Source organism: Pyxicephalus adspersus, chromosome 4 (assembly GCF_032062135.1).
Source record: "Pyxicephalus adspersus chromosome 4, UCB_Pads_2.0, whole genome shotgun sequence".
Classification (NCBI taxonomy): Eukaryota; Metazoa; Chordata; class Amphibia; order Anura; family Pyxicephalidae; genus Pyxicephalus; species Pyxicephalus adspersus.
The window spans coordinates 135,846,528-135,871,867 of record NC_092861.1 but is presented as its reverse complement, the minus strand read 5'-3'; the positions used below and the strand labels follow the sequence as shown (position 1 = coordinate 135,871,867).

The 25,340-nt window shown below is 38.1% G+C and overlaps 1 protein-coding gene across 2 annotated transcripts in view; it reads right to left on the bottom strand.

Annotated features, from left to right (window-relative positions):
• Positions 1 to 25,340, bottom strand: part of KCNK12 (potassium two pore domain channel subfamily K member 12) — a 73,547-nt gene that overhangs the window by 5,623 nt on the left and 42,584 nt on the right. The window contains exon 2 of one of the 2 annotated variants that reach the window (XM_072409738.1): positions 5,126 to 6,017. In XM_072409738.1, coding sequence (XP_072265839.1) covers positions 5,126 to 6,017 — 892 coding nt within the window. Of the gene's footprint in view, positions 1 to 4,084; positions 6,018 to 25,340 lie in introns of those variants that run through there. The other variant, XM_072409740.1, reaches the window with a different exon arrangement.

Sequence of the window (25,340 nt, the reverse complement as noted above, 5' to 3'; positions counted from 1 at the left end):
CTAAACTGTTGGTCCCAAAACCCTGACCCCTCTCAGTAAAAAAAAAAAAAGGTGGGTTGATCCAGCAAAATAGAAGTGGGGCAGGTGGGTGTTGGAACCCCTTCTTCATATTGCCTTGTTGCCTCTAATTGAATGGGGGGGTGTTCCTTTACTAATACATCGACCACTTTTCTGGAAAAGGGGCATGGCAGTTGGTCTCAAAACTCCCACCTCTCCCAAAACAAACAGAACAGGTTAACCAGTAAACACAACACATGCACGTGCAATAAAATAATTAGTAGGAGATGAAATGCTTCAATGTTACTCTTGGCTGCCGACAAGTTTTTTTCTTTGGCAGCAGATATGAGAAAGAAAATCCATGTATTGAAAAGGCTGCCCGCTCACTGGTAGATGGAGTAGTAATTCAGAAAGTACAATTTGCAGGTACCTTGAAAAGACAGGCAATACATAAAATCTCAATATAATTCTTTGGTCATTAAAAACACTTTAACCATTCAACACAATACTATAAAAGTCTGAGATGTTTCAGCACACAAAGAGACAATAGAAGCAACCAGATACATGAAGCCCACACCTTAGACCTCAGGAAGAATATAAAACAAGAATATTCATGAACACATTATATCTTAACAGTATCATCTACATTGTCCAGTCAAAGCTTGGCTTCACCTATTCAAGACTGAAGATTCATTCTGGAATTAAGGAAAGGCTGAACTGCTAAAGCCCAACTTTAATCAACTATGTTTAACCTTTAATAGAGTTAAAAAAATGTAAAATTTCCATATGAACTATGTGATAGAAATGTTAGCATGCATTTATAAATTCTATTTAGGTTTTGCCTCTGTATTCTCTAACTTAATGTAGCAAAAATTCTACCAAATTCCAAAAATTCAATAACAGAGATATAGAGGCTACCATTGCTAATTTATTTTTTAGAATACTAAATGAAAAAGTTAAAAAAGTCAGACTGAGCTTCTGGCCTATACCTACATATATGAATGGTGTAGGATGGAAATGATATGGTTAGGAGCTAATGAACAATACAAGCGGAACATACAGTAGGTGATTAGTAACACATTCATTTATTTTCCAATAGACACTGTGTTGGTTTTTGATTTAAACCTTGTTTGATGAATATCTATCATAAAAAATGTATAGGCATCGAATTGCTCTTTATCTGGTCTTCTAATTTCAGTACTCCCAGAACCAGTATGCAGGAAATAAATGGAGACCATATGATCTGCAAAACTGTTCCAGATCAATAATGTAAAATATACTAAAGCCATTGGTTTAGCACAAAAACAGGCAACAAATATTTCTATATATTCATCTCATTTTGTTTCTTATTATTGTAAAATGTTTCTGTGCAGCCTGCCTATATCTTAAATAAATGTGCCAAACATATCCTCAACCTGGTACCAACCTGCAAATGTTAAGTTTCTTATGTATAATGAGAACAGTTAAAGAATAATGTATTTCAAAACATTACCAAGGTTTATAAAAGGTAAAATGAAATATGCTGAGATAAACTTAATATGCTTTTAGAATTGATGTCCTTTGGGACAGAGTTATAACAAATGATAATTTAATTTTCTATATGAGCATACTGCTTTATCTTTGATTCATTTTCTAATCACATTTTCAAGCATCACCTTGACTGTAATATTCATGGAATTTATATTAATAAACTGCAAGCTACAAGGTTATGTAAATAAAAGTGAAAGTACTCATGGATGATAGGCACTGGTTAACACTTTGTGGACACCTCTTTAAATGAAGTTCAGGTATTTCCAGAGCACTCCTATTATTACAGCATACAAATACATTTCAGACATTTTTGCCCTTTCTACCTCGTGGCAACTTACAGGAAAAGGCTTTTGTAAGCATGGCTGAGCCCCTGTGTATAAAGTCAGGTCCATAAAGTATTGTTTGATGTGTTAGCTGTGGAGAGACCCAAAGGACCTGTGCAGAGCCCTAACCTAAACCTTTGAGATGAGTTGGAATCCCAGAGTCAGATTTCCTTATCCGACATCAGTCCCTGAATGATGTTGGGTTGGGGTGGCTATATATTAATGCCTATGGTTTTAAAATAAAATTGTCTATAATATACAGTTATGATGGACAGGTGTCAACAAACATCTGATTAAACAAGTGCAGGATAATATATATGACGGTGTATTTTTATTATTATTATGTTAAGCTTAGTTTATTTTATAAACTATGGGTAAACGTAACATATGATCTCAAGATATCAGAGGTAAGGCATTCTTAATTTTTAATAAAATTAGTTTAAGGTATACAGGTGTATGGAATCTTTATTGCAATGTTTCCCAACCTTTTTAATCTCCCCTCCTATTGTGATACTTCTTCCATCTCCTAGATTGTAAGCTCTTCAGGGCATGGTCCTCTTACCCTGTGTCACTGTGTGTATCTGTCATTTGCAACCCCTATTTAATGTACAGAGCTGCGTAATATGTTGGCGCCATATAAACCCTGTTAATTATTATTATTAATAATAATAATAATAATAATAATAATAATAATAACACAGGGGGAACCCCTGCTAACATTACCATATCCACAGGAGTTCTTCCTACTGACCAACACTGTTGTGGCCAGTAAGAAGAGTTCCTCCTACACTTCTGGCCAGGGGGAACAATGTCACCCTTACAGATGGCCAAAAAGGTTGATGGTGTCAGTTAAACTGACCTGGGAGGTTCATTTTTCATTGCTCAAAGAACCTCCAGCAACCTTTGGTGGAACCTTAGTTGAGAAACCTACTCTATTGTAAATAATCCTGTTGAACAGTTGTGATGTTTTATTCTGGTTATGCCTTTTTGCTCTTGTGTGGGCAGCATGGTGGCTCAGAGGTAGGTGCTCTGGCCTGTGCAGCGCTAGATCCCAGGTTTGAATCTCGTCCAGAATGCTATCTGCATGAAGGTTATATGGGTTTACTCTCACATTCCAGAAACATGCAGTTAGGTTAATTGGTTCCCCCCAAAAATTAACCTTAGACTGTATTAAAGACATACGACTGAGGTAGGGACATTGCATTGTGAGCCCCTTTGAGGGACAGCTAGTGACATGACCATGGACTTTGTACAGTGCTGTGTATAATGATGGTGCTATATAAATACTGTGTCATATTTTAAAGATACATAGGGCAAAAAATAGTTGCAGATTTGGCACATGCACAGTAGTTTCCGGACAATATTTGTGTACAATGTACTATCTCTGAGTGGCTTGCCCTGGATATCTATCTATTCAGCTACAATGCTGAGCTTTGGCATGAATATGATAGATAATACTTATTGCACAATGAGCTTGATTGTGTACATCTAATCAAACATTTTTTCAGGTCTGTCACAGAAATACATTCTCTTTAAAAAATCAACTAATTCAAAACAACTGGCTTTCCTAGTGGAAAACTCTGCTTATGCTTAAAAACCCACAACATATAATTTACACATAAAGCATTTTGTAATTTTAAATGGTTAAAAATTGATTGGTTTTAATGCTGCAATCAGCCAGAAAAATGGCTAAAATCCAAACTTTGGGAACACGGATTATCTACCCAGTGCCAGCACCCCGCCACCTTGACTTGTATGATTGGTTTACTGATTTTCTACATTTTTATTTTTGGTTCTTTATTTTTGGTGAAGTATTTAATGAAGGCTTGCACATCTGGATGGTTTTTAGGATTTAAAAAAAAAAAACTGACCGTAAGCTGTATTGTCTTTCCCATTTAGTGGTGTGATAATAAAACAGGAAAAGTATATATATATATATATTTTTTTTTTCCAACAAAAAGTGGGGTTTTGCTTGATGTAAAGCTGCGTACACACGTGCAATTTTTGTCATTGGAAAGGATCTTTCACGATCCTTTCCAATGACAAAGGACTACACGATGCATGAACGGTGCTGTACATACAGCACCGTTCTGCCCTATGGAGAGGGGAGGGGGAGAGCGATGGAGCGGCACCCTGCTGTGCGCTCTCCCCCTTCCCTTGCATTAGGATCGGTCGTCATTCATCGTGCGTGGATCCTCCCGGACGGTCGTTCGGACGATGGACGACGCCGACTGTACACACGCCAGATTTTCGCACGATATCTGGCCGATGCCGATTATCGGGCGAGAAAAATCTGACATGTGTACCCAGCTTTAGAACTATTATGTCAATATTTACTTAGATTTCAAAGAAGAATTAAAGTTGGAAAAACATTGAATGTGATTGATCTGTAGGACGACAGACATAAAAAATAAGTACACTTTTGTAAAAAAAAAAAAAGTGAAAACTGCTGTTATTTGACTCATCATACCTGGAAAAACCATGCTTAACATCTTTCAGTTCTAACATAATCATTTCCAATCTTAAACTTCCTAACAAATGAATGTAGTTGAATAATTAAAACAAAAGTTAGACTGGTGGCACCCTACACTCCAATTGTAGTTTCCTTTTACTAGGTACTGGGTGCATGCACATCTTTTTGTGACTATGTTTAAGGCAGCTAAGGTGCAGTAAACTGAATTTTTAAGACAATTGATAAATTAAGCCAATTTTGTTTGCAATAAAACATAGTGCCAGTATCATTTCTGAATCATTTAAAGCCATGTAAATACATTTGATAGGAGATTTTTTTATGATGCCTACAGCAGCCATTCAAAGGATAAGTTGCATTTTATAACCTAACAAGTGTATTTGGTTGGTACATGCATGGCAGATTAAATTTCAAACCATTTATACATGTGTTTTGTTAGCAAATCACAATTGCATGAGAATCTGAACTGAACAGAAGTGTTGTATGGTTCCTTTCAATTAGATCCCAATTGTGAATTTTCATTTTTAGTTCCTTTCTTTTTGCTAAAGGCAACACAAACTGTTCTTCCTTCAGATCCCATAATGTACAAGGTGCTTTATATTTTCCTGAGAACTATATCGTGCTTGTTTCATTATACATATGAGATGCAATTACATGCTGATGAAAATCAATAGAAATTATAGCTGCAATGAAAATTCAATAAGTGGCTTGGTGGATGTTCACATTCAGTAAATTTACTATGAGTTTGACAACTTTTTATTGAAAAAACTTATACTGAAAATATAGGAATTTGAAAAGACTCTACCTAGAATCACTTGTTTCTGCCAACCTATTGTTCATGATGGCTAAAGCTCCAACCCCTCCTGAGAAGCCATTTTGTCGTGTATTGATGCACACAGTTCTAGGGTAACCATTGGCTGTTTCAGATAACTGCTTCTGCAGTATGGCAAGAGAAACCTTATTGGACGCGGTAAGGTCCCTCATTGAGATCATTTCCCCCGACAGTCTCCTGCCTTCTGTATCGCTGTCGTAGTTGTTGTCATTCTCCATTGCCAATTGGTTCCTGCGGAAGCGAGATCCAGGAGTGATGGCATTGCGGCGCCCAAGTCGGGCATTGGATTTATGGCACTTGTTACAGCATCGGCACCTACATTTTTTTAGAATCCAGTTTAAAACTTGCTTGATTACAATCGATATGACGTTAAAAAGTGAGTAAATGCAACAAACTCCCAAAAGTATACACATGAAATTTCCAAACCTGTATAATCCCTGATATTTGTACACTGCGTTTTGGCTGCTTACTAGATCTCCAAATCCAATGGTGCTAAAAGTGACAAAACAGTAATACAAAGAGTCTATGTAGTTCCAGCCTTCTACTGGGGTGTACATGGCTGATGCACAGCAAGAGAGGGTGATAGCAGAAATTCCCAGAATTAGCAAGACGTGGTAGACAGATGGCTTCCAACCAACTAGGCTGTCCACTTCGGACACAGATGACCCTCGGCGGACAGTCGGAGGTAGAAGCCCATTTCGTCGCAACCGCCTTTCATGACAAGCTTTCATCACAAAAGCCAAAAGGGATATTATCCTTTCCAAGAAGAGGTTAAAAAACAATATGGTTCCAGCACAACCAAAAAGGCCGTAGAAGATGAGAAACACTTTTCCGGTGACAGTAGCTGGTGTGGTCATTCCGAAACCTGCAAAAAAGATTGGAAACACTTAGATACCATTTACGCATGACTTCTAAGAATTTAAAGATCTAATTTAATCCAATTTATTCAATAATTTATTCAAACCACCATTTTTATTAACATCCATTCAGCAGTTCTTTGACTTGATCCTATAGAGTTGATTAATGAATGCGTAAAAACAAATGACACATGAAGTTTCCTCTAATTAACACTTACAGATCATTTTTCAATATAATCAATGTAATTGTAAAGTTTCATTGCTCTATACAGACTACTTTCCCTTCAATACATACATCTCTTTTTATGAATATATTTTCTAAATGTACTAAATGTGCTCATTTCTGCTTCCATGGGGTCTTTTGACAAAAAAGCCCAACTGTAAGAAACATTTATTTACTTACCTTTGCAGTGGCCTGCATATGGAAAAGCCATACCTTTTCTATTTCTTGATTACTGGAAGCATTCCACAGTCCGATACAGTGGAGCCTCCTGGCTCTTACATTACCATGGACACTCTTTCAATAGTGAACCTTGTTTGTGGGTTAAACTGGATTTCATGAGGTAACAGCAATTAACTTGATGTCCTGGTTTCACAGAAAGTTTGTTGAATGACACTAGTTGGTTTACACTTCCAAAAAGGAAGGGGGCTGGATCAGTTAAGGAAGAGGGGGTAGAACTGCAATTAGGGTGGATATTGCATCTAAAATTACTTTTAATTTTAGTGAGCCTTTGAAGACTGCCATTTTGTATTTATTAGCCAGAGCTGAACTGAAGAAGTGCCATAACTGTTGGCAGGTGGAATCCACCAGCATCCTTAAGTGTTAGATGCTGGTATGAGGCACAAGCACCAGTAAAGGTAAGTATTAATTCTTTTCTTTTGCAGATTTCTTCCTAAAGTGTTTAATTTGGAAACATGGTTACTTTAAGGTGACTATAGTCAGTAGACTGCTGTAGCCATGTACTGTATGTCAAATTATCATTCTCAGATACAACCACTTGTCATTGTTGGATAAAGATCTATGGCAACTGTCCTTAGTACTCCAATAATGGACCTGATGTAATAGGCCAGGGCCAGCAAACCCAGAATTGGTTTCATTTAGAATTGAAAACATTTGCCAACTAATAGGAAATTAGTCTGATCATGTTTGCTGGATCACCCAGGATCATCCATGGTCTCCCATGGTAGTCTATCTTCTCCAGTCTTTGATAAATCCAAGGCATGTACCTGGAATTTTTTATGGTTACATTACAGGTTCATTTAGAGACTTGCTGAACTGGGAACTTAGGTGCATGCTTTCAGATCAGAGTCTCTTTGTGTACACACATTGTAAGTTCTTCCTTTTCTTTTAAGGGCCTTCACTAGGGGCTCTGGTCTATTTTTAGAACCCAAAATACAAGGGGCATCTGTCATCCCCTCTAACTAAACTAGTATATGTCTTAGATAAAATTTAGGCAAGTCATTGAACTTACAAGGGGAACCCAACATATTGGGCCTGATATATTAGGCTCTCTAAGCCTGGAGACGATGGACTAATATGGGAAAACCTGGTTGATCCTGCAAACCTTGAATGGAATTCCTAAAAAAAATTTGCTATTAGTTGGGAAATGTATTTAGTCCTTGTCTAAATCCATTCCAGGTTAGCTGGATCACCCAAGTAATGCCATGATAGTCCATCTTCTTCAGTCTTAAAGAGCTTTAATAAATTAGACCCATTGTTTGTTATGGTGATTGTGAGCTTTAAATACACCTGGAAACACAGGGTTAACCACTGTTCCAATTACATTTTAGTCTATGACTTTTCCACTAGTCTCCCATCTGATCACTTTACCTACCATACAGGCAGTGGTTTCTCAAGTTAAAATAAAAAGGTTAAAAAACCAATGCATTGGTCAGGCTACCAAACCTTAGTTTTGATTTTTATTGGTTTGACACAATAGCACAGAATTTCTTTATGCAGTTAAGCCTAATAGGGAAAAGTGGTTAGCTTATATTTGTTGCATGCTCTATGGGACACCTCTGTCTAGCTTTTTCGGGAAAAAAAAGTTCAGCTCCAATTATTTATACTTCATTGGGTTGCGGAAATATACCTATTTTACCACTGATTTGTCTTGTCTTGTGTTATTAGGATTCACTGTAACTTGTTTATTTTACAAAGTATTTAAAACCAAAGCATTTTTTATCAGTTTTGGATAAAGAGGGGTTAAACCTCTTCTTAAGTTTTCATTGCTAGGTAAGTGATGCTTAATCCTTTGATACAGCCAGTTAAAAATTACAATGTTTTGGGTATACTTACAAATACAGTATCATATATTTAACTAATAGGCTTGACTGGTCATTTAAAAGCTTGCAAACGTCAATGAGTAAATTATTTAACATTACAATACACTTATAGATTTTGCATTAGTCATTCCTTTAAAATGCTCTCCATTTCCCTTCAAATTATAAAGACAAAATTCTTTTATAAACTGTAGCATGCACTGGGATAACTCTTTTATATACTCTTTTATAATATATTTTTCTTTTTTCTGATTTCCTAGCTGGAAAGGTTTATTCTCTCTGATTTTCTAGTGACCAATATATATGAAACTGAAAGTAGAAAAAAACAGAAACATTGTAATTTCCAACTTGTTTCAGTGGCAGCTGCCTACAAGGGGATTTACTTAAACCTTGGAGAAATTTCCACTTACTTCTTGTTGTACAGCACATAAAATGAAATCTTACAAATTAGACATGGATGGAAATGTTATCCAAAATGTACACATTTTTCACAATGGATTCAGTTAGAAAAATGTATGAAGTATGAGTAAAAGTTGACACATTTTCTAACTGAACCCAAAGTAAAAAAAGTAAATTCTGAGTAAACGTGGAGCAAAGTCTGCAATTTGCAATGTCCGATTCCCCTTATTGCAAATAGATCTGTCTGATCAGCTTATAATCACACAATTTAGGAAATCAGGCAATCATAATTTGTATGAACCTCAACAGCTGATTCCCACATTTCCCTGGCTTACCAAACCCTTTTTGCAATATAACATCTTTGTAGAAGCGCAGGGCTTTGGCTTCCCATATCCCAGGTTATTCTGATGACCGATGAGGAATGATCAAGAAGGAGAGGTAAAAGCAGGAAGATCCTTGCACTGGTGGAACAGCTTCCTCTCCAGCAAGGAGAGCCATAGGCAGCACAATAGTGACATCACCAAATCTACCTTCATATTTCCTGAGACCAGAAGTCAGAAGTCAGATCCTCCTGGATCTTAGATTATGCAAATATATAGATATAAGGTTGTAGACACAGAAGTGTCTAGGAATTCTCACACACCAGGAAGATTGCAGCTATTTTAGGAGGAATTAAAGACAAAAGATTTTTCAGGGTAAAGCTTACATACTGTTTATTTGCTGTTGCCTATTATATTGAAAATGCTCACTTCAGTTAAGGTGCATTAAAAGGGATACTATTTTATAATTGTTTACATGTTTATTTCTGTTTTTTTTAATTAATTAAATGATTTGTATTATTTAAATAACATTTAAAAAAAATTAATGCAAGGAAAATGATGAGAGTTTTAGGCTAGGTTCAGTACCACAACAGGAGCAGGTGTACTACAACTGAACTACTCTTTTATTCTCTATGGGCTAGCGAGGACAGAAAGCTACAAATAGCATCCCTCTTGGGGAAGGAGTTTAGGGGTTAACAGAAGTGCAACCTCACCACTAGTCTGAACATAGCCTAGGTACAAGACTAAGCAGAAATGTAACCTGCAGTCACTTACCACTGTGCCTTCTAGCCCACCCATACCCAAAACTTCAGTCTAAAACAAATACATGTGTATTGTTGCACTATTTCCTCTCCCCAGTTTGATAACTCATTGTCTCTCTGCTCCTTCAATCTCCTGCTTTCTCTGTGCTCCTGCACCTTTTTTCTCTACTGCTACTTTCTGGTGACATCTGACCCAACCCTGGTGCCCCCACAGCCTCTCTCTTTCATACATTTTCAGCAAGATACTTCCTTCTCCTAACCTCATCCCGATTCACCCCACCCAAAAGTTCTTACCCCCTTTCTCTGGCAGTCTATGGAATGCCAGATCTGTTGGCAATAAATTAACCTCCATACACAACCTTCTTTTTAAATCTCTGAACTTCCTGTCTCTCACTGAAACTTGGCTTTCCTCCTCTGACTCTGCCTTGGCTGCTGCTCTCTATATGGATGCCTGCACTTCACACATACCTCTAGACCTGGCAACAAAGCAGGGGGTGGTGTGGGTCTCCTTCTTTTTTGGGTCTCCTCCTCTTTTGATGACCACTCCCTCCGTCTTTTCTGCCCCTTACCCCTTATTGTTGCTGTTGTCTACCGCCCCCCTGGCCCAGTATCACAATCTTATATAACTTTGCATCCTGGCTCCCACACATTCTTTCCCATGACCTTCCCATCCTCATCCCTGGTGACTTTAATGTTGCAATGGATGAGCCCAACCTTCCCTCCTCAGCCAAACTGCTCTCCATTACCTCCTCATTTTGACTCACACAGAACATCAATGGCCCCACACACATCGCCGGACACACTTTAGATCTGGTATTTTCCAAACTCTGCAACCTCACCCTCCTTGACAACTCACCATTTCCCCTTTCTGATCACAACCTTATCACCTTCAACCTATCGAACTCCTCCCCCCCTCTTTGCCACATCCCAGACCTGGTCAATGGCAGATAGATATTTGTAACCTTAACCAAAACCTATTCTCAAACTGCCTTGCATCCCTCCAAAATCTCTCCAAAATCACCTCCCCAGATGAAAATGCTACTCAGTTAAACCACTCTCTTTTCTTGGCTTTGGATAAAGTTGCCCCCGCCACCTACCGCTAACCCCACCCTGCCAACCCTCGACCCTAGCTTCCCCCACAACATCCTTCTCTGCTCAAGACATAGCCACCTACTTTAGAGAGAAAACTGACAAAATCAGACATGTATCTGCTCATCAGGTCACTCCAAACTATACTCCTTCAACCTGTAAGTCATCACTGCCCTCCCTCAGCCCTGTTTCTGTGAACAAAGTCTCCTCTCATCTTTCATCGTCTCTATCCACTACCTGTCCGCTTGACCCAATTCCCTCTGATCCACTACCCATTCCTCCACCCTGGCCCCCATCCTAACCAAACTATGCAACCTCTCTCTTTCCACTGGTATATACCCCTCCACTTTTAAACATGCCATAATTCTTCCTATCCTGAAGAAACCCTCACTAGACCCCTCCCTACTTTCTAGCTACTGTCCTATCTCCCTTCTCCCATATGTCCCCAAACTCCTTGAACGCCTTGTCTACAAAAGACTCACCGTTTACCTGAGCACCAACTCTCTCCTTGACTCTCTCCAGTCTGGCTTTTGAGCTGCCCATTCCACCGAAACAGCCCTTACTAAAGTGGCCAATGACCTTGTCAGAGCTAAGTCTCAAAGCAACTTTTTTCCCTGCCCCTTCACCTTGATCTTTCCTCCGCTTTTGACACTGTTGATCACCCCCTTCTAATACAAATCATGCGCTCCATTGGTATTGGTGACACTGCTCTCTCTTGGGTTGCTTCCTATATGTCTGTCCATTCCTTTCAAGTTTCAATCAATAGTAATTCCTACTCTCCCACTCTCCTCCCTGTTGGTGTTCCTCAAGGGTCAGTCCTTGGACTGGTTCTCTTTTCTCTGTACACCTCCTCTCTCGGTAATCTCATATCCTCCTTTGGCTTACAGTACCATCTGTAGGCTGATGACACTCAAATCTTTCTTTCCACCCCTGACTTGTCTCCTTCAGTCCTGGATAAGGTCTCATGCTGCCTGTCAGCCATATCATCATGGATGTCTGACCGATTCCTGAAACTCAACCTGGATAAAACAGAACCCATCATCCCCCCCCCCCCCTCAAATTCCAAATCCCCCCCTGACATATATCTAACTGTTAACAACACTGTTATTCGGCCCTCCCCTCATGCACGTTGTCTTGGTGTCACCTTTGACTCGCCCTCTCATTTACCCCCCATATTCAGAACATTTCCAGGTCCTGCCACTTTCACCTGTTCAACATCGCCAAAATCCGCCCCTACCTGTCCCCAGAGACCACCAAACTCCTTGTACATGCTCTTATCATCTCTCATCTGGACTACTGTAACCTCCTCCTCTCTGGTATTCCACTAACCCGACTCTCTCCCCCACAATCTATTATGAATGCTGCAGCCAGACTCATCCATCCTTCCCACCACTCCTCTTCTGCTGCATCTCTTTGTAGTTCTCACCACTGGCTTTCATTTCACCTTAGAATCAGATTCAAGCTCCTGTGCTTTGCCTTCAAATCCCTACACAGTTATTGTCCCACTTACATTTCTGACCTGATAGAAAAATACTCCCCCAGCCGCTCTCTCCACTCCTCCAATGACGACAACTGACTTCCTTATTTATAACTTCATCACATGCACAGCTACAAGACTTTTCTAGAGCTGCCCCAACTCTCTAGAATGGTCTTCCTCATCCTAATCGGCTTGCTCCTACTTTCTACTCATTTAAAAAGCACTCAAAACCCATTTTTTCAAACTTGCATATCCATTTGCTTCTGTCTTTTGAAACCATCACTACTTCCCACCACTACATATCTCCTCTCTTATTGTGTTTTTGCCTACAGCCAAAAAGTGGCCTTCTTCCCTTTTTTCTGTAATTGATTTAGCGCTTTGATTTGATTTATATGCAAAAACTGTTTTTGTTTCAATGTTTTAACTTGCATTGTAATTACTAGGTGGTAATATTTTATGGTCCTGCATAACCTAATAATATTCTCGTATAATATTCTGAAAAATGAATTAAGCTTCAGTTTTCTCACTAACAGCCTTTTAATGCCTCAAGAGTACTTGAAGAACAATTATCTCCCATGCAGTCACCTTCAGGATCAAATGTTAGTTATAAACTGTAATTTACCACATTGGTGATGTTTTGTTATTTTACCAAATAATTGTTTTCATGTGGCACAAAAGACTTTGCTGAAAATGACTTGAGATTTCTCTCTCTGACACGTAAGAACAGCCTATTGAGATTATGACAAGAAAATTAGAGTTATCAAGTTTGGAAATGACATAGAGCAAAATGATTCATAATTTAATCAGCACAAAAGTTCATGTAAACCCTTCAATAATGTTAAATATCGTTCCTGCAGCCTTTAATTAAGGTTTTATAGTATTTTTCAACTGACGATTGGCAGAACGTACATGGTGTTATTCTTTTTTGAATAGAAGATTATCTTCATACTCTACCCTGTGTCTGTCAGTCCCTTCATTCTCCATGTTCCCTTTTTCATATTCTCTGCTTGGCGCTCCCCTCCTCCCTCTCCTTTCTTTTCCTTTCACTCTCCTTTAAAGGCCATACAGACCTTTATTAATTGGTGCTCAAAATGATCATTAGTGATTATATTGGCTGGCAGTTTTACAAACCATCATTCCATGCTAAGCATACTCTGCTCTATAGAGATTGGAAGAAGAGGACCGAAAGACACCCCACTGCCTTGATACTATTAGGTTTGGCCCTTCTTTGACAGTAAATTGCTAAACAACATTGTTAGACTGCTGTATTGATGCTAGATGGGGCTTTACTTTCCTAATATGCAAGGATGGTTTTAGACATAATGGGGTCCTAAAGCAGGGACCCCAAATGCACAGCCTTCAAGCTCCCTGTCTTTCTGCCATTCTGTTATTTAAAGCTATGAAGAAGGTGGGCCATTACTTAGTTTGCCCCAGCCTAAAACTGGCCCAGCTTATCTGGGTCTGGTTCAATAAACTTGGAGAAAAGAAATGAAAAGCCTAAGTGGAGTGTCATACTTACCTCTTCCACATCTGGCTCTGGGCATGCCTACACTATCAAGCTTTATCAGCTTCGCCAGTCAATCAGGAAATAGCTTCCTAACCATCCCTGGCTATTTAGCTAGCTTAGACACAGCACTCAGTGTTCGTGCAACGTGTCTCCACTGGTGCCGAACCCCTAGTTCTGTTGAGCTAGTTCCTTTACACCTGTTGGCTAATTCAGTGCCTCCTCCATTCAGCTCCTGTGTTAACCCCTCGTTGTCCAGTCTGTTGGTTCCCAGCCAACTTCCCTGTGCTGTTCCAGTGTTCCTGTCTGTTGGTGGATATTACTGTGTGACCTGTGCCTCCTGTTGCTTCCAGTGTCTCCTGTGTTCCCTGTGTCTGCTGTGGCCCCTGTGTCACTGGTGTCTGTCTCCTGGATCCCTGGTATCTGACCCCTGACTTGTGATCTGACCTCTCTTGCTTGCTGCCTGCCTCGACCCTGGCTTTCCTTATCTATTCTTCTGCTTTGTGATTTGGTACCATGTATCATCCTGCCCACCCTGGTGTGCCCAAGTTGGCAGTAACCTTGTTAGGGCTCACATCACTCCTATGCAATCCGTAGCGCCACCTAGTGACCCTGTCTCCTCAAGCGTGACATGGAGTTGTGGCCAATAGTAGCCAATCAGATTTTTGATATGTAATAAAAGTTAAATACATCCAACTAGACTTATTCTTGTAATGTTGAAGAAAATTGTAGTTATGCAAGCCTCTAAAAACTCCTATTTTTAGGAAAATAGTCTAGTATTTACTGATATCTTCGTAGTTAGCACACACACCCTAACCCAACCCCAATGGGTGGTGTGAACTTTCCCTTTAATTTTATTACTCAAAAATGCTGATTGGTTGCTATGTTTTAATTTGCTTTTCTCCAGTATTAATTAACCAGCACCTCTTTCCTTACTCTTGAAGCAATGAGTCATTGAAAAGTCATCAATGACTCAACAATTCACTAAATGAGCCATTGGCAGACTCTACAAATGTAAACAATCCTATTAGCACTGTATTTACATAGAGCTGGCTGGCGATTCTGACATAGGTTTGGCAATTCATGCTTGTCATGACTAATATGAATTTACAATTGTTGAATGATGTGATTAATGATTAATTTAGTTCTGAGTGCATTTGCTTGCTGTCTCAGCCTCCCCTATTCTTTCTTTTGCTGTCTAGCCAAGTTCCAAGCTAGATAGGGTCTGTTTTTTATTTTAAAGAGGCCTTACACAGTTTTGTGCATTTTATTTACATAATAATTAATTAATAATATTATATACATTATTAACAACTATACCTTTATGACATGGTATGTGAATGATTTGTGTATTACCTTTTTACAATGTTTTTTTAAGCTGCAGCCAACAAATGTCCTAAATATTAAAGACTACAATAGATTTTGCAAGTCTAATTTGTCAGTGAATGTCACATTTAAAGGAATGTTGTCAAATGACTTGGGAGGTACCCTGGTTGAGAAACACAGCTTTAAAATGTATTTCAAACTTTTACTTAAACTATGATTTACAGAAAAAGCTACATGTTCTTCAAGTAAAAAAAATTTTTTTGGGTGGGTGGAAATGCATTTTCCTACAGGTCTCTTGAGTGGCCTCTCCCTTTCCAGCAGTTTTGGATTTCATGGGATTTGCATAAAACTCAAAACATTTGTGTTCAGCTTTGACACAGTTTGTTCCCAAAATTGAAATATCCATCAATATTTTAAAAATCATTTTCTCTTTAAAAAGGTAATTACGACCATCCCTACTCCCATCTCTTTCACTCGTTTTTTCTTTCCTTGCTCATCCTTCTCATCTCTCTGTGCTTTCAGCTTGTTGAGGGTCTGTGTTTTCATTACCTATACGCTCTTTTTCCTCTATTTCTCCCTCCGGATCTCTTCTCTCTCTTGTTTCTATCGCCTGTCATTCTGTCCTTCTCTCGTTTCATTATTTAAATGCAAATAGATTTCACTAATGTCAATCCTCCTTTTTCCTTTATAAAGAAGTCCATATTATGGAAGATTATCACATTATGACTACAAATGGGTAACTAAGGTCTTACAGTGAATTTAATTATAAAAGGTCAAAGAAAAAATGATTCACATTGCAAATAAATTCTGCACATCTGAACTAGTTCCCCAATGTTGCCTACTCCTTATGGATCCCCCACAGCCCACAGGTTCCTTGTGTATAGGGGGCTAATATACAATCCACAATACATTAGCAAGTTTGGAAAAAGTCTTATTGACTCTACATGATGCCAGAAGTCTTTGGACTTTTTGATAAAAGAACTTACATAGTTACATAGTTACATAGTAGGTTAGGTTGAAAAAAAAGACATAAGTCCATAAAGTTCACCCACTAGGGAAATATTCATATCCCAAATATATAACCCTATAAGACATAGCCGGTCCAGAGAAAGGCAAAAAAAACCTGGTACAATTTTCTTTAACAGGGGAAAAAAATCCTTCCTGATTCCATGAGGCAATCAGATGTTCCCTGGATCAATGGTCTCTGTTATCTCTACTTTAAAGCCTTAATCCCCAGTTATATTCTATGCTTCTAGAAAAACATCCAGCTTTTTCTTAAAGCAATCTATAGTAGTTGCTGAAACTACTTCCTGAGGGAGCCGATTCCACATTTTCACAGACCTTACCGTGAAGAATCCCTTCCGTATCCGGAGGTTAAACTTCTTTTCCTTCAGATGCAAAGAGTGCCCTCTTGTTCTTTGTAATGATCTCAAAGTGAATAATAGGGAAGAGAGTTCTCTATATGGATTGTTGATATATTTATACAGGGTGATCTTGTATCAACTATAAAGTATCTATTATTAGTAAATAACTGATCAACCTTGTCTGAATGAAATTATGACATAGGTGGAAATCTGAAATCTGTTTGGCAAAGAAATGCACTCATGTAAGTAAACTGGTGAATATGTTGTTTTGCTCTCCTTCCAGTTTACATTATTTGTAGTGCTTGTTTGTTTTTCTGCCTCTGTCCCTTAACCAGAGAGAACCAAATAAAGTTTATTTTTGTGACTCCATAATCCAAAAAAGACATAATGATAACGGGATATACCCATAGTGTTGTGCATTATGCAGATATAAAAAATAATCCATTCCCATCGGTATCCTGACTTGCTTATCTCCTGACAGTGAGGGGGGATTTGGAATCCTAACACTTGGAATGCACATAGAAAGAAATTAACAATTCTTGGCCAATCAACAGCTTACCTTGACAGGTCTACTTAAAAAGACCAGTTATATTTTCCAAATTTCAAATCTGGCTTTTCTATATGACTGTCCTGTACCCCATGTGAGTGAAGAGGATCATTGCATTTTCATTTTAATTAACTCCAGTATAATGGGACCTTAGTATTGGACCAGTGTTATCCTACAGTATAATCCTACCCATATCTGGTATCTGCACAAATCTGTCTAGGTCTGATTTTCAAACTTAGAGCTCATAGGCAAACTACTGTCAAAAATGCATGTAAAGAGTACTGCTATCGGAAAAAGCACACATGCACAATAGCATAAAAACAAGGCTGAGCCCAAATTTACCAGTCACAAAATGCACAAGCTGGGGGTTAACTAAATGAATTAGAGATCTCTACAGAATAAAATGTAAAGTGTAAAATTGGGCGGCAGTAGCATAGGTGCAGGGAACGTTTGCAAAAAAACTTTTTTTACTTGTATGCTAATACCTTTTTGTGTTCCCGGGTTGTAAAGAAGGGTTATGGAGATGGGAAGGTAGTAAAATTAAGTATAGGTTTGAGTTTGTGAGAGGTGTGTATCATAAGGGAAAACAGCAAACAAAAAAAAGCTTGCAGCCCTTTCACAAGGGCTTGGGAGAACCCAGTGCCACCAAAAATTTAGCACTGAGTTCATAGCCTGTCTCTTCTACAAAAAAGAGCTGCTTGCTCCCAATTTTTTGTTTTGAGAGTTTAGTTGAGAGTTGTGCATTTTTACTTTTTACTGTATTTTGTTACTGGCACAAAAAGACTGAAAGAATCCCAAGAGAATATTTCCTACATAAATCTGTTGGCATGAAAAACAGTTTTAGCATTTTGCAAGTTTTTTTAGCTGATCATCCTTTGGCTTGAGTCACCATTTAGATGGTAGTTTTCCCTTTAACACAGTCACTGGTATTCATGTCTCCCTCAGTACTGCGCATCGCATCATACTCAATGTCAGACATACATGACATCATCTTCTTCACGCAAGAAATGTTCAGGCTCAGCGTGTAAAAGCTGCAATTATCAAGGCAGCCAGTATACATGTCTTATGTAGCCTGTCTTCCATTCATTCCTCTGAGACACAGTCTTGGTTGTGCATGCTGTAATTTTCATCTCCAATATATTTAAATTGCTTATATTTCTTCCCCTTAAACTAAGACAGGAAATGCCAAAGCGAGGCAATGTGCCAGCTTTATATAGAACACTAATAAGGCTTAAAGCCCACAGGCTCTTGCAGAAACAATGTAGGCTTAATAACTCATTGAAATGTGCAATACATTATGTTTTTCCAATCCTTGTCCATATCCACCTAATTCCCCCAGTTCCATAAATTCTCAGATTTATTTCACATGGCCTAATTTGTCCTCTGGCACAGTTTAAAGAGCTTGATCTACATGAGAAGTATCAGAAGGTTGACCAGCCTTTGAAGGGAAATTGCTTTTTCTGAATCTGCCCGCATAATGCTAATGGGGGTTATTGTGACATTTCTGTAAATGTGCTGCATGCGTGATCCTTGCTGGTTGTTTAAGTTATGTTGATTTACTAGAGGAATATAGGCTGTTCACAAAGCAAAGTTAATTATCCCCTTGCAAGAGATATTTCACTTAGCTTTTAAAGGAGATGAAGCTTTGCTGACTTCAACCATCCAATCATGTGCAGGGAAAAATTTTTATTTCCTTGCATATGATTGTGGTAATTCTTTCAACAAAGTGAATTATCTCTTGCAAGGTGATAATTCACCAAAGTAAGTGAACTGCTTAAAATTTCTTTCAGTAAATCACACCTATAGACCCTAAAGGAAGTCGTGGAGGCTCAGAGGTTAGCACTCTTGCCTTTGCAGCACTAGATCCCAGGATTGAATCCTGGCCAGGGCACTATCTCCATGGAGTTTACAGGTTCTCCCCATGTCTGCGTGGGTTTTCTTCCACATTCTGAAAACATGCAGTTAGGTAATTGGCTTCCTTCCCCCCAAAGAAAATTAACCTTAGACTTCATTATTGACATATGACTGAGGTCATAGTTAGTGTCATGACTATGGACTTTGTACAGCACTGCTTAATATGATGGTGCTATATACATACTGTGAAATAATAATAAAGGAAATAGATGATTTCTCTACTTGATTGGAGACTCACCATGTAGTAAAATTAGGAAAGGCACCCTCTTCCCAACTCCCTAATTATCAATAGTTGCCCCTCAGTTTTCTTGGTGGACTACAGTCTACTTCGTAACCTATAGAGTGTATATGCTCCATTGTGCTCCAAGCAGCCCTTGAATTACAATGCTAGGTCTGCTTATAATGTCCGATTCTCCTGCCGATGTAAAAATGGCTGTATTCCCAAAATCTGCCTGTAAATAAATAAAACACAAAAAAAATGTAACCTTACTCTTGTCTTCCATATCACATGAAATCACATCCCCAACCTTCTGGGGAAATGAGTGAGAAATATTGGGTATGCTCACATGAAGACATCGGGGGGAACTCATTGTTCTTCAGGATTCTTACCCAGGAGGGTACCCAGGACATTTTATAATTTTACTATAATTTTTCTTCACAGGTAAATTTTGGAAATACTCTTTGCCAATGGTTTGTACAGGAAAAGGGGTTCTAGACTATTATAAGTGGACCTTACTTTGTCCAAGGCTTGCTTTAAAGTACAGCTAGAATAATCCTTTGGGTACAGACGTTGCTACCTGGTGGCTCCCTGTGGTTTGCACTTTGCCAGCCACTCGGTAGTCCAAAATGTAGTTGAACTAATATTTTAGCATTTGGCAGCTGGTTGCAAGGGGCAGTACAGAACCACTACCGACCCCCATGAATTATCTGTGGCTGGATGTGGGCGAGATGCTACACAAAGCCACTCAACTGCAGGCATGGTTCATAGGCTTGAGGAAGTGGTGCCTGAAACACAACGTCACCGTCTGTCTAAACTTAGCCTTAGTTTGCATATCGCAAAGAAACATAATTTTTTGACAGCTTGTGTAGCAGTCATGTATGACATACTTGTGTAGTATATCATGTAGAAATAAGATATAAAGCTCAATAGCCATCTCTCAGTTGGAGGGTGGGCTGTCTGCCACCCTATATATCCCCCATCACCCAGGGCAGCTCAACCATCCACAAAACCACAGGGAGAATATAGAATGATCTTTATATAAAGTGGCAAATTCACTGCACAGTAATTTCTTTTTTGTAACACTTTTTTGTTCTCCATAACTTTTCAGCCTGGTCAACATTTTTTAAATATTGCAATGTAACCAGTATTTTGCCAAAATTTGTTGGGACGTTTGTGCCATACTACATATTTATAACATGGTGATCAGACCTGGTTCACTTTTTATGAAGACAGATATTTACAAACTCAATAGAAAATAATGATGTTTGTTAAAACACCATTTTCCACTTTTGCTGCAGATCAACCTGAGAGTGGTGCCGGTACTAATAAAAGTCAATGGACCACGTACCACTATTTCTAAAACAATAGTTGCTACTCCATTCCAGTTATTTTATTCTAGTATAATGAGCTCCTAATGGACACCTTTGAGGCAATAAATGACCTCTCTCCCCCACTTTCACAACTTATTCCCATTTTTATAAATATGTTGTTATAAAAATAAATCAATATGTCAATGAGGTGGAGAGCAAATAAGTAGAGAACAGTTACTCTGTTCTTTACTTTTTTATCAATAGGTCCCATAAACTCCATGCAGACTTTGTTGATAAATGAACCCAAGACATCAGTACTGCATCATCAGTTTCATATTTTCTGTATCAGTTTCATTTCACTTATTATTTGGGTGGAAGTGGAAATAAAGGGAAATGATAAATGGGAAATGTTTGTGAGTTTAATGAGACTTTATGGTTAATCCATTTGAAAGGTTACAGTTGTGACTCATATGAGGGATGAGTAGTGCAGCTGGAGAGAAGGGAGAGAATGTTGTGCCGGTATGTCATCTGTTACGTAATCCAAGAAAAACAGAAGCATGCGATGACAGCGTAACGTTTTGTTCTCTTCCATTACTCACTTGCTTTTGGGTGATAACTGATCGTGTGAGAATATCTAGAACAAAATGTGTGATGTTTGCTTTGCAATTTATTTTTCTTGGAGAACTGGATACATTTAAAGGACTTTGGCTTATACCATATTGTTTTCAGATGATGCAAAGGTGCCAGACCCAGGATGCCATTATACATATGGTATTAAATGAAGTTATTATGAGACTAGGAGAGACAAAATATGTATTGTTATCTGCAACCTAGGATCTGTTTCTGCCTGTCCCATCAATATCTGTCTTGCATCACCTTCACTGTCCATACACCACCAGTATTTTCAAATTGGGCACATGAGAATTAATACATGACAGCTAAAACTAAGAGAGTCTCCTAGTGGAGAATCGTGCAGGGTTATGTGTTTCAATGGCTCTAATTGATTCTCCACCAGGGAATGTTGCAGTAAATGTCAGATTCGCCACTTATAAACAGACCCCAATGTGATAACCATGTCATAGCTGTTATAATATTTACATATAAGGAAACATTCTAAATCAGGGGTGTCAAACTCAAATACACAGTTGACAAGTCGCGGGCCAAACTTGAAACTGAAATAGCATCACTACTACAATTCTCTGTGTGAAGAAAACAGTCCAATGAGGGGCTTAATTTTATGAGTGGCTGGAACTCCCTCTTCACTGAAATTGCACCGCTACTACAATTCCCTGGGTCTATAAAACAGTCTAATGAAGGGCTACGTATAGGCAGAGAGTGATGCCGGGAATTGTAGTAGCGGTGCAATTTTATTGCAGCGACGAGCCAGCTGCAATTCATATTTAGGATTCCTTTGGGGGCCAAAAAAAGGACGTTGCGGGGCAGATTTGGCCTGTAGACCAGTTTGACACCCCTGCTCTAAATGGTTCCGGACCTAAAAAAGTACAATTGTAAACAAATTGGATATTAAAGTACAATTGAAATACAAACCGCTTTATTATAACTAATTTATTGTTTTTTAGGTTTTTTAAAATATTATTGATTTTAATTGATTAGTTGATTTATAATGCCACGCAAAATTTGAATTGGGATGTGAAATTCTTTACTGTTATAAGGATATTGGGGAATGGTATGATATTTTGCATTGGTTGCCGACTGCTGGTTGAAACTGCATGGTCTCTCAGTTAGGAGCACCCACCAGCACCCAGTAATTAAATGTGGCGCATAGACTGGCGAAATTCTAATTTTTATGTTACTTACTAAGCTGGAAAAATTGTTTTTCTTGTTTAGAGGGGTTATTAAATATAAATCTACAAGTTAATATTTGTGTTTGTATTTTCTCTGTGTTTAGTTTTTTGGATTTAAAAATAGTAATGTTCATTTAGTGTTATTTTTAACTATTTTAATTTAGGATGTGTTTAAGATAGCAGATTTTACTGATTAGTATTTGTGGTGTTTTATATATTTATTGAATAAGGTATTAACGCTAAGGAGGGACTTTCTTTTGTTCAGAAATAAATGGAAAGAAGCTTTCATGGGAAAGAAGCTTTCCATCTCTAATTGGAACTTTGGAAAACAACACACATTCTTCTATTTTGTTTTTTTCATTGACTTTTGTTGAAATTAATTTTATTGAAATGATATAAATTTACCTAAATCTCAAAATTTTAATATATCTTAGAGAAAATGTAAGAATTACCAATTACCCTCATTTATATTATATTGTATTTTCTATTATTGGTAAAAGGAATGCAAATAACAAACATTTGTTGACACGTATATATCATGTAGCAGAGCATGTCAATCAATGGCATTATGGTGTATACCTTCTAACAAGGATAGTAATATGGAATAGCATGCCAACTGGAAAAACAGTTTATCCATATCAATAAAAGACATATAATAGCTATGTCTAGTGAAAAAATCACTTTGTGGTTGAACCCCAAGGATAATAAGGTGGTTCAAACCAACCTTTGATTACTGTTTATTGTATTAAGTAATCATATGACTTCAATGATTATACCTGACCACTAGTTGTGTACAGTGGTATTTTTTAATGTACAAACCCTATTACAAATTTTGTTAATGTATGTTGAATACATCGTTTGTGCCGAAAAACCCTGCTTAAATCTCTGTCTTTGTTGTTTTTTGATCTATTGAATGATGAGGGTAGGCACGTTATTGTTCTATTTACAGTCACTGTGATATACCACCACCATTGCCATATCTCTACAATAGCTTTTTATGTAATTTATTTAAAGTGTATTCATGCTTCCTATTGCCTTCAACTCCCAGCCTGAACATAAGCGGATCACCCACCTACATTTACTTTTTTAATTTTTCATTGTCCTTTTCTTGTAGCATATCATATATATATATATATATATATATATATATATATATATATATATATATATATATATATATATATATATATATATATATATATATATATATAAATTTATATATGCCCCTCAAAAGTGAATCAGTAAGTTCCCCACATTCCACAATCAAAACATAGACTCCTACATCCCTAAGGAGAATTATACAGCAAAATTGAAGGCCAAGGGTTAGGGAGTCCTCACTTACAGATGAGGCTAAACGTAAGCAATTTTTGTGGCCAGGGTACAGTTAAACATCATGAATTTTAAAAAAGTATAAAAAATTTAAAACATAAATTTTTACAGTTATGATATCAACATTTTAACATGTATTTTGCTATATATTTGTGTCCAAAAATAACTTCAACTGTCATTCACAAGCTCCAGGACCTGTTTGCATCTAACAACAGGAACTCCACTCCTCTGTGACCCTACTTGCTGATGGTGGCTTTACACCCCTTTGGTGCTGGTGATGTGTGGCTGTCCATCCCTTGTAAAGCCTAATGGCAATCCTTGTAGAACCATCTGTGACACACTACCCTTGTTAATATAGAGACCTAAGGACACTTCCCCATTAAACAATACACCCCTGAAGAAGTGGCAAACCTGCCCCTGAAACGTGTTGGAACTATATATCAGTCATTGATATCGTCACTGCACAAATTTATGTTTTAAAATTCCTAAAACATAATAGAAATTCTTAATGTTTAACTGTAACCTCGTCAAAAAAAATCTTACTTTTAGCCTCATCTGTAATGGAGGACTCTCTGGCCTTTGGCCTTCAATTTTCCACACTTTTAGTAATTTGTTTTACAGTGCTGTCATCATTGAGTATTCCACTAAAGCAGAGCCAGATCTTCTTTTGCTTTTGTGAAAAACCCACTGATGTTGTACTTCCAATTCTGAACACAAGTAGGTGTGTTGAAGGAAGGATAAAACTCGTGAAAAGTCCTGAATACAAGTGCAAGAGAGTAGGTCACTAAGGTAGAACTTCAAATGCAAAAGAGTTGTGGTTGGAATGGTATCTGTAAATTACTGATTTTTTTATATTGAGGGGTCACATAGGGGATATACAGTATTTATGCAGTTCAGGCAATGCTTATTTGTTCTCCTGCTGTGGCCCTCAAAGTAATTATTTTCAACCACTAGATGTCCTCAGTTTGAGAGACTAAAGACATATCCCTAGTCCTACGGGAAATTATGAGCCCACCCCTGAGGGGACAATACTACTGAGCGTTGCACTTACATTGTAATGATGGAGAAAAAAATAATCATGGCAGTGCTGCTCTCTACCTAACTGGCGATCTGCACAAGGAGAGAAGAGGATCTTGTGTGTCATGTGACCTGCCCAAGGCTACATGTTAGGGGGAGGGGTCCCAGAAGGGCTCATTTGGGAGAAACGGGATGAGCTTGGAGTCAGGCTTTAAATTACCAAAGGCTTGCAAGGCCAATGCATTTGTTTGCTTCAGGAGAGGGTTGAGTAAGAAAAAGAAGTTATTAAACTTCCTTTAACTTGTTTGTTTGAAGGTAACAGGTTCCCACACTGGTCCAGTGCTATGTTTATCCCATAGGTAAATTGCTCTATTATGAAATTTATATGCATTTTGCTGAAAGTTAAAAGAGAAAGAAACAGTAAGAGGTAAGAAGAGAAAGAAACAGTTACCACCTACATTCCTTGCTGCAATTGATCTTTTCTGCCTACATTGTGAGAAACACTGACTTGTAGAGTTCACGTTACACAGATTTATTGTACATAGGAGCAGGGATCAATTCTGACCTATGTAGCAATGAAGTGGGTGAAATAAACACCCTTTACTGGTGTGTCATGTATCGACCCACAGCACAATAAACAAATAAAACTCAGAGATTCACCTGCCAATT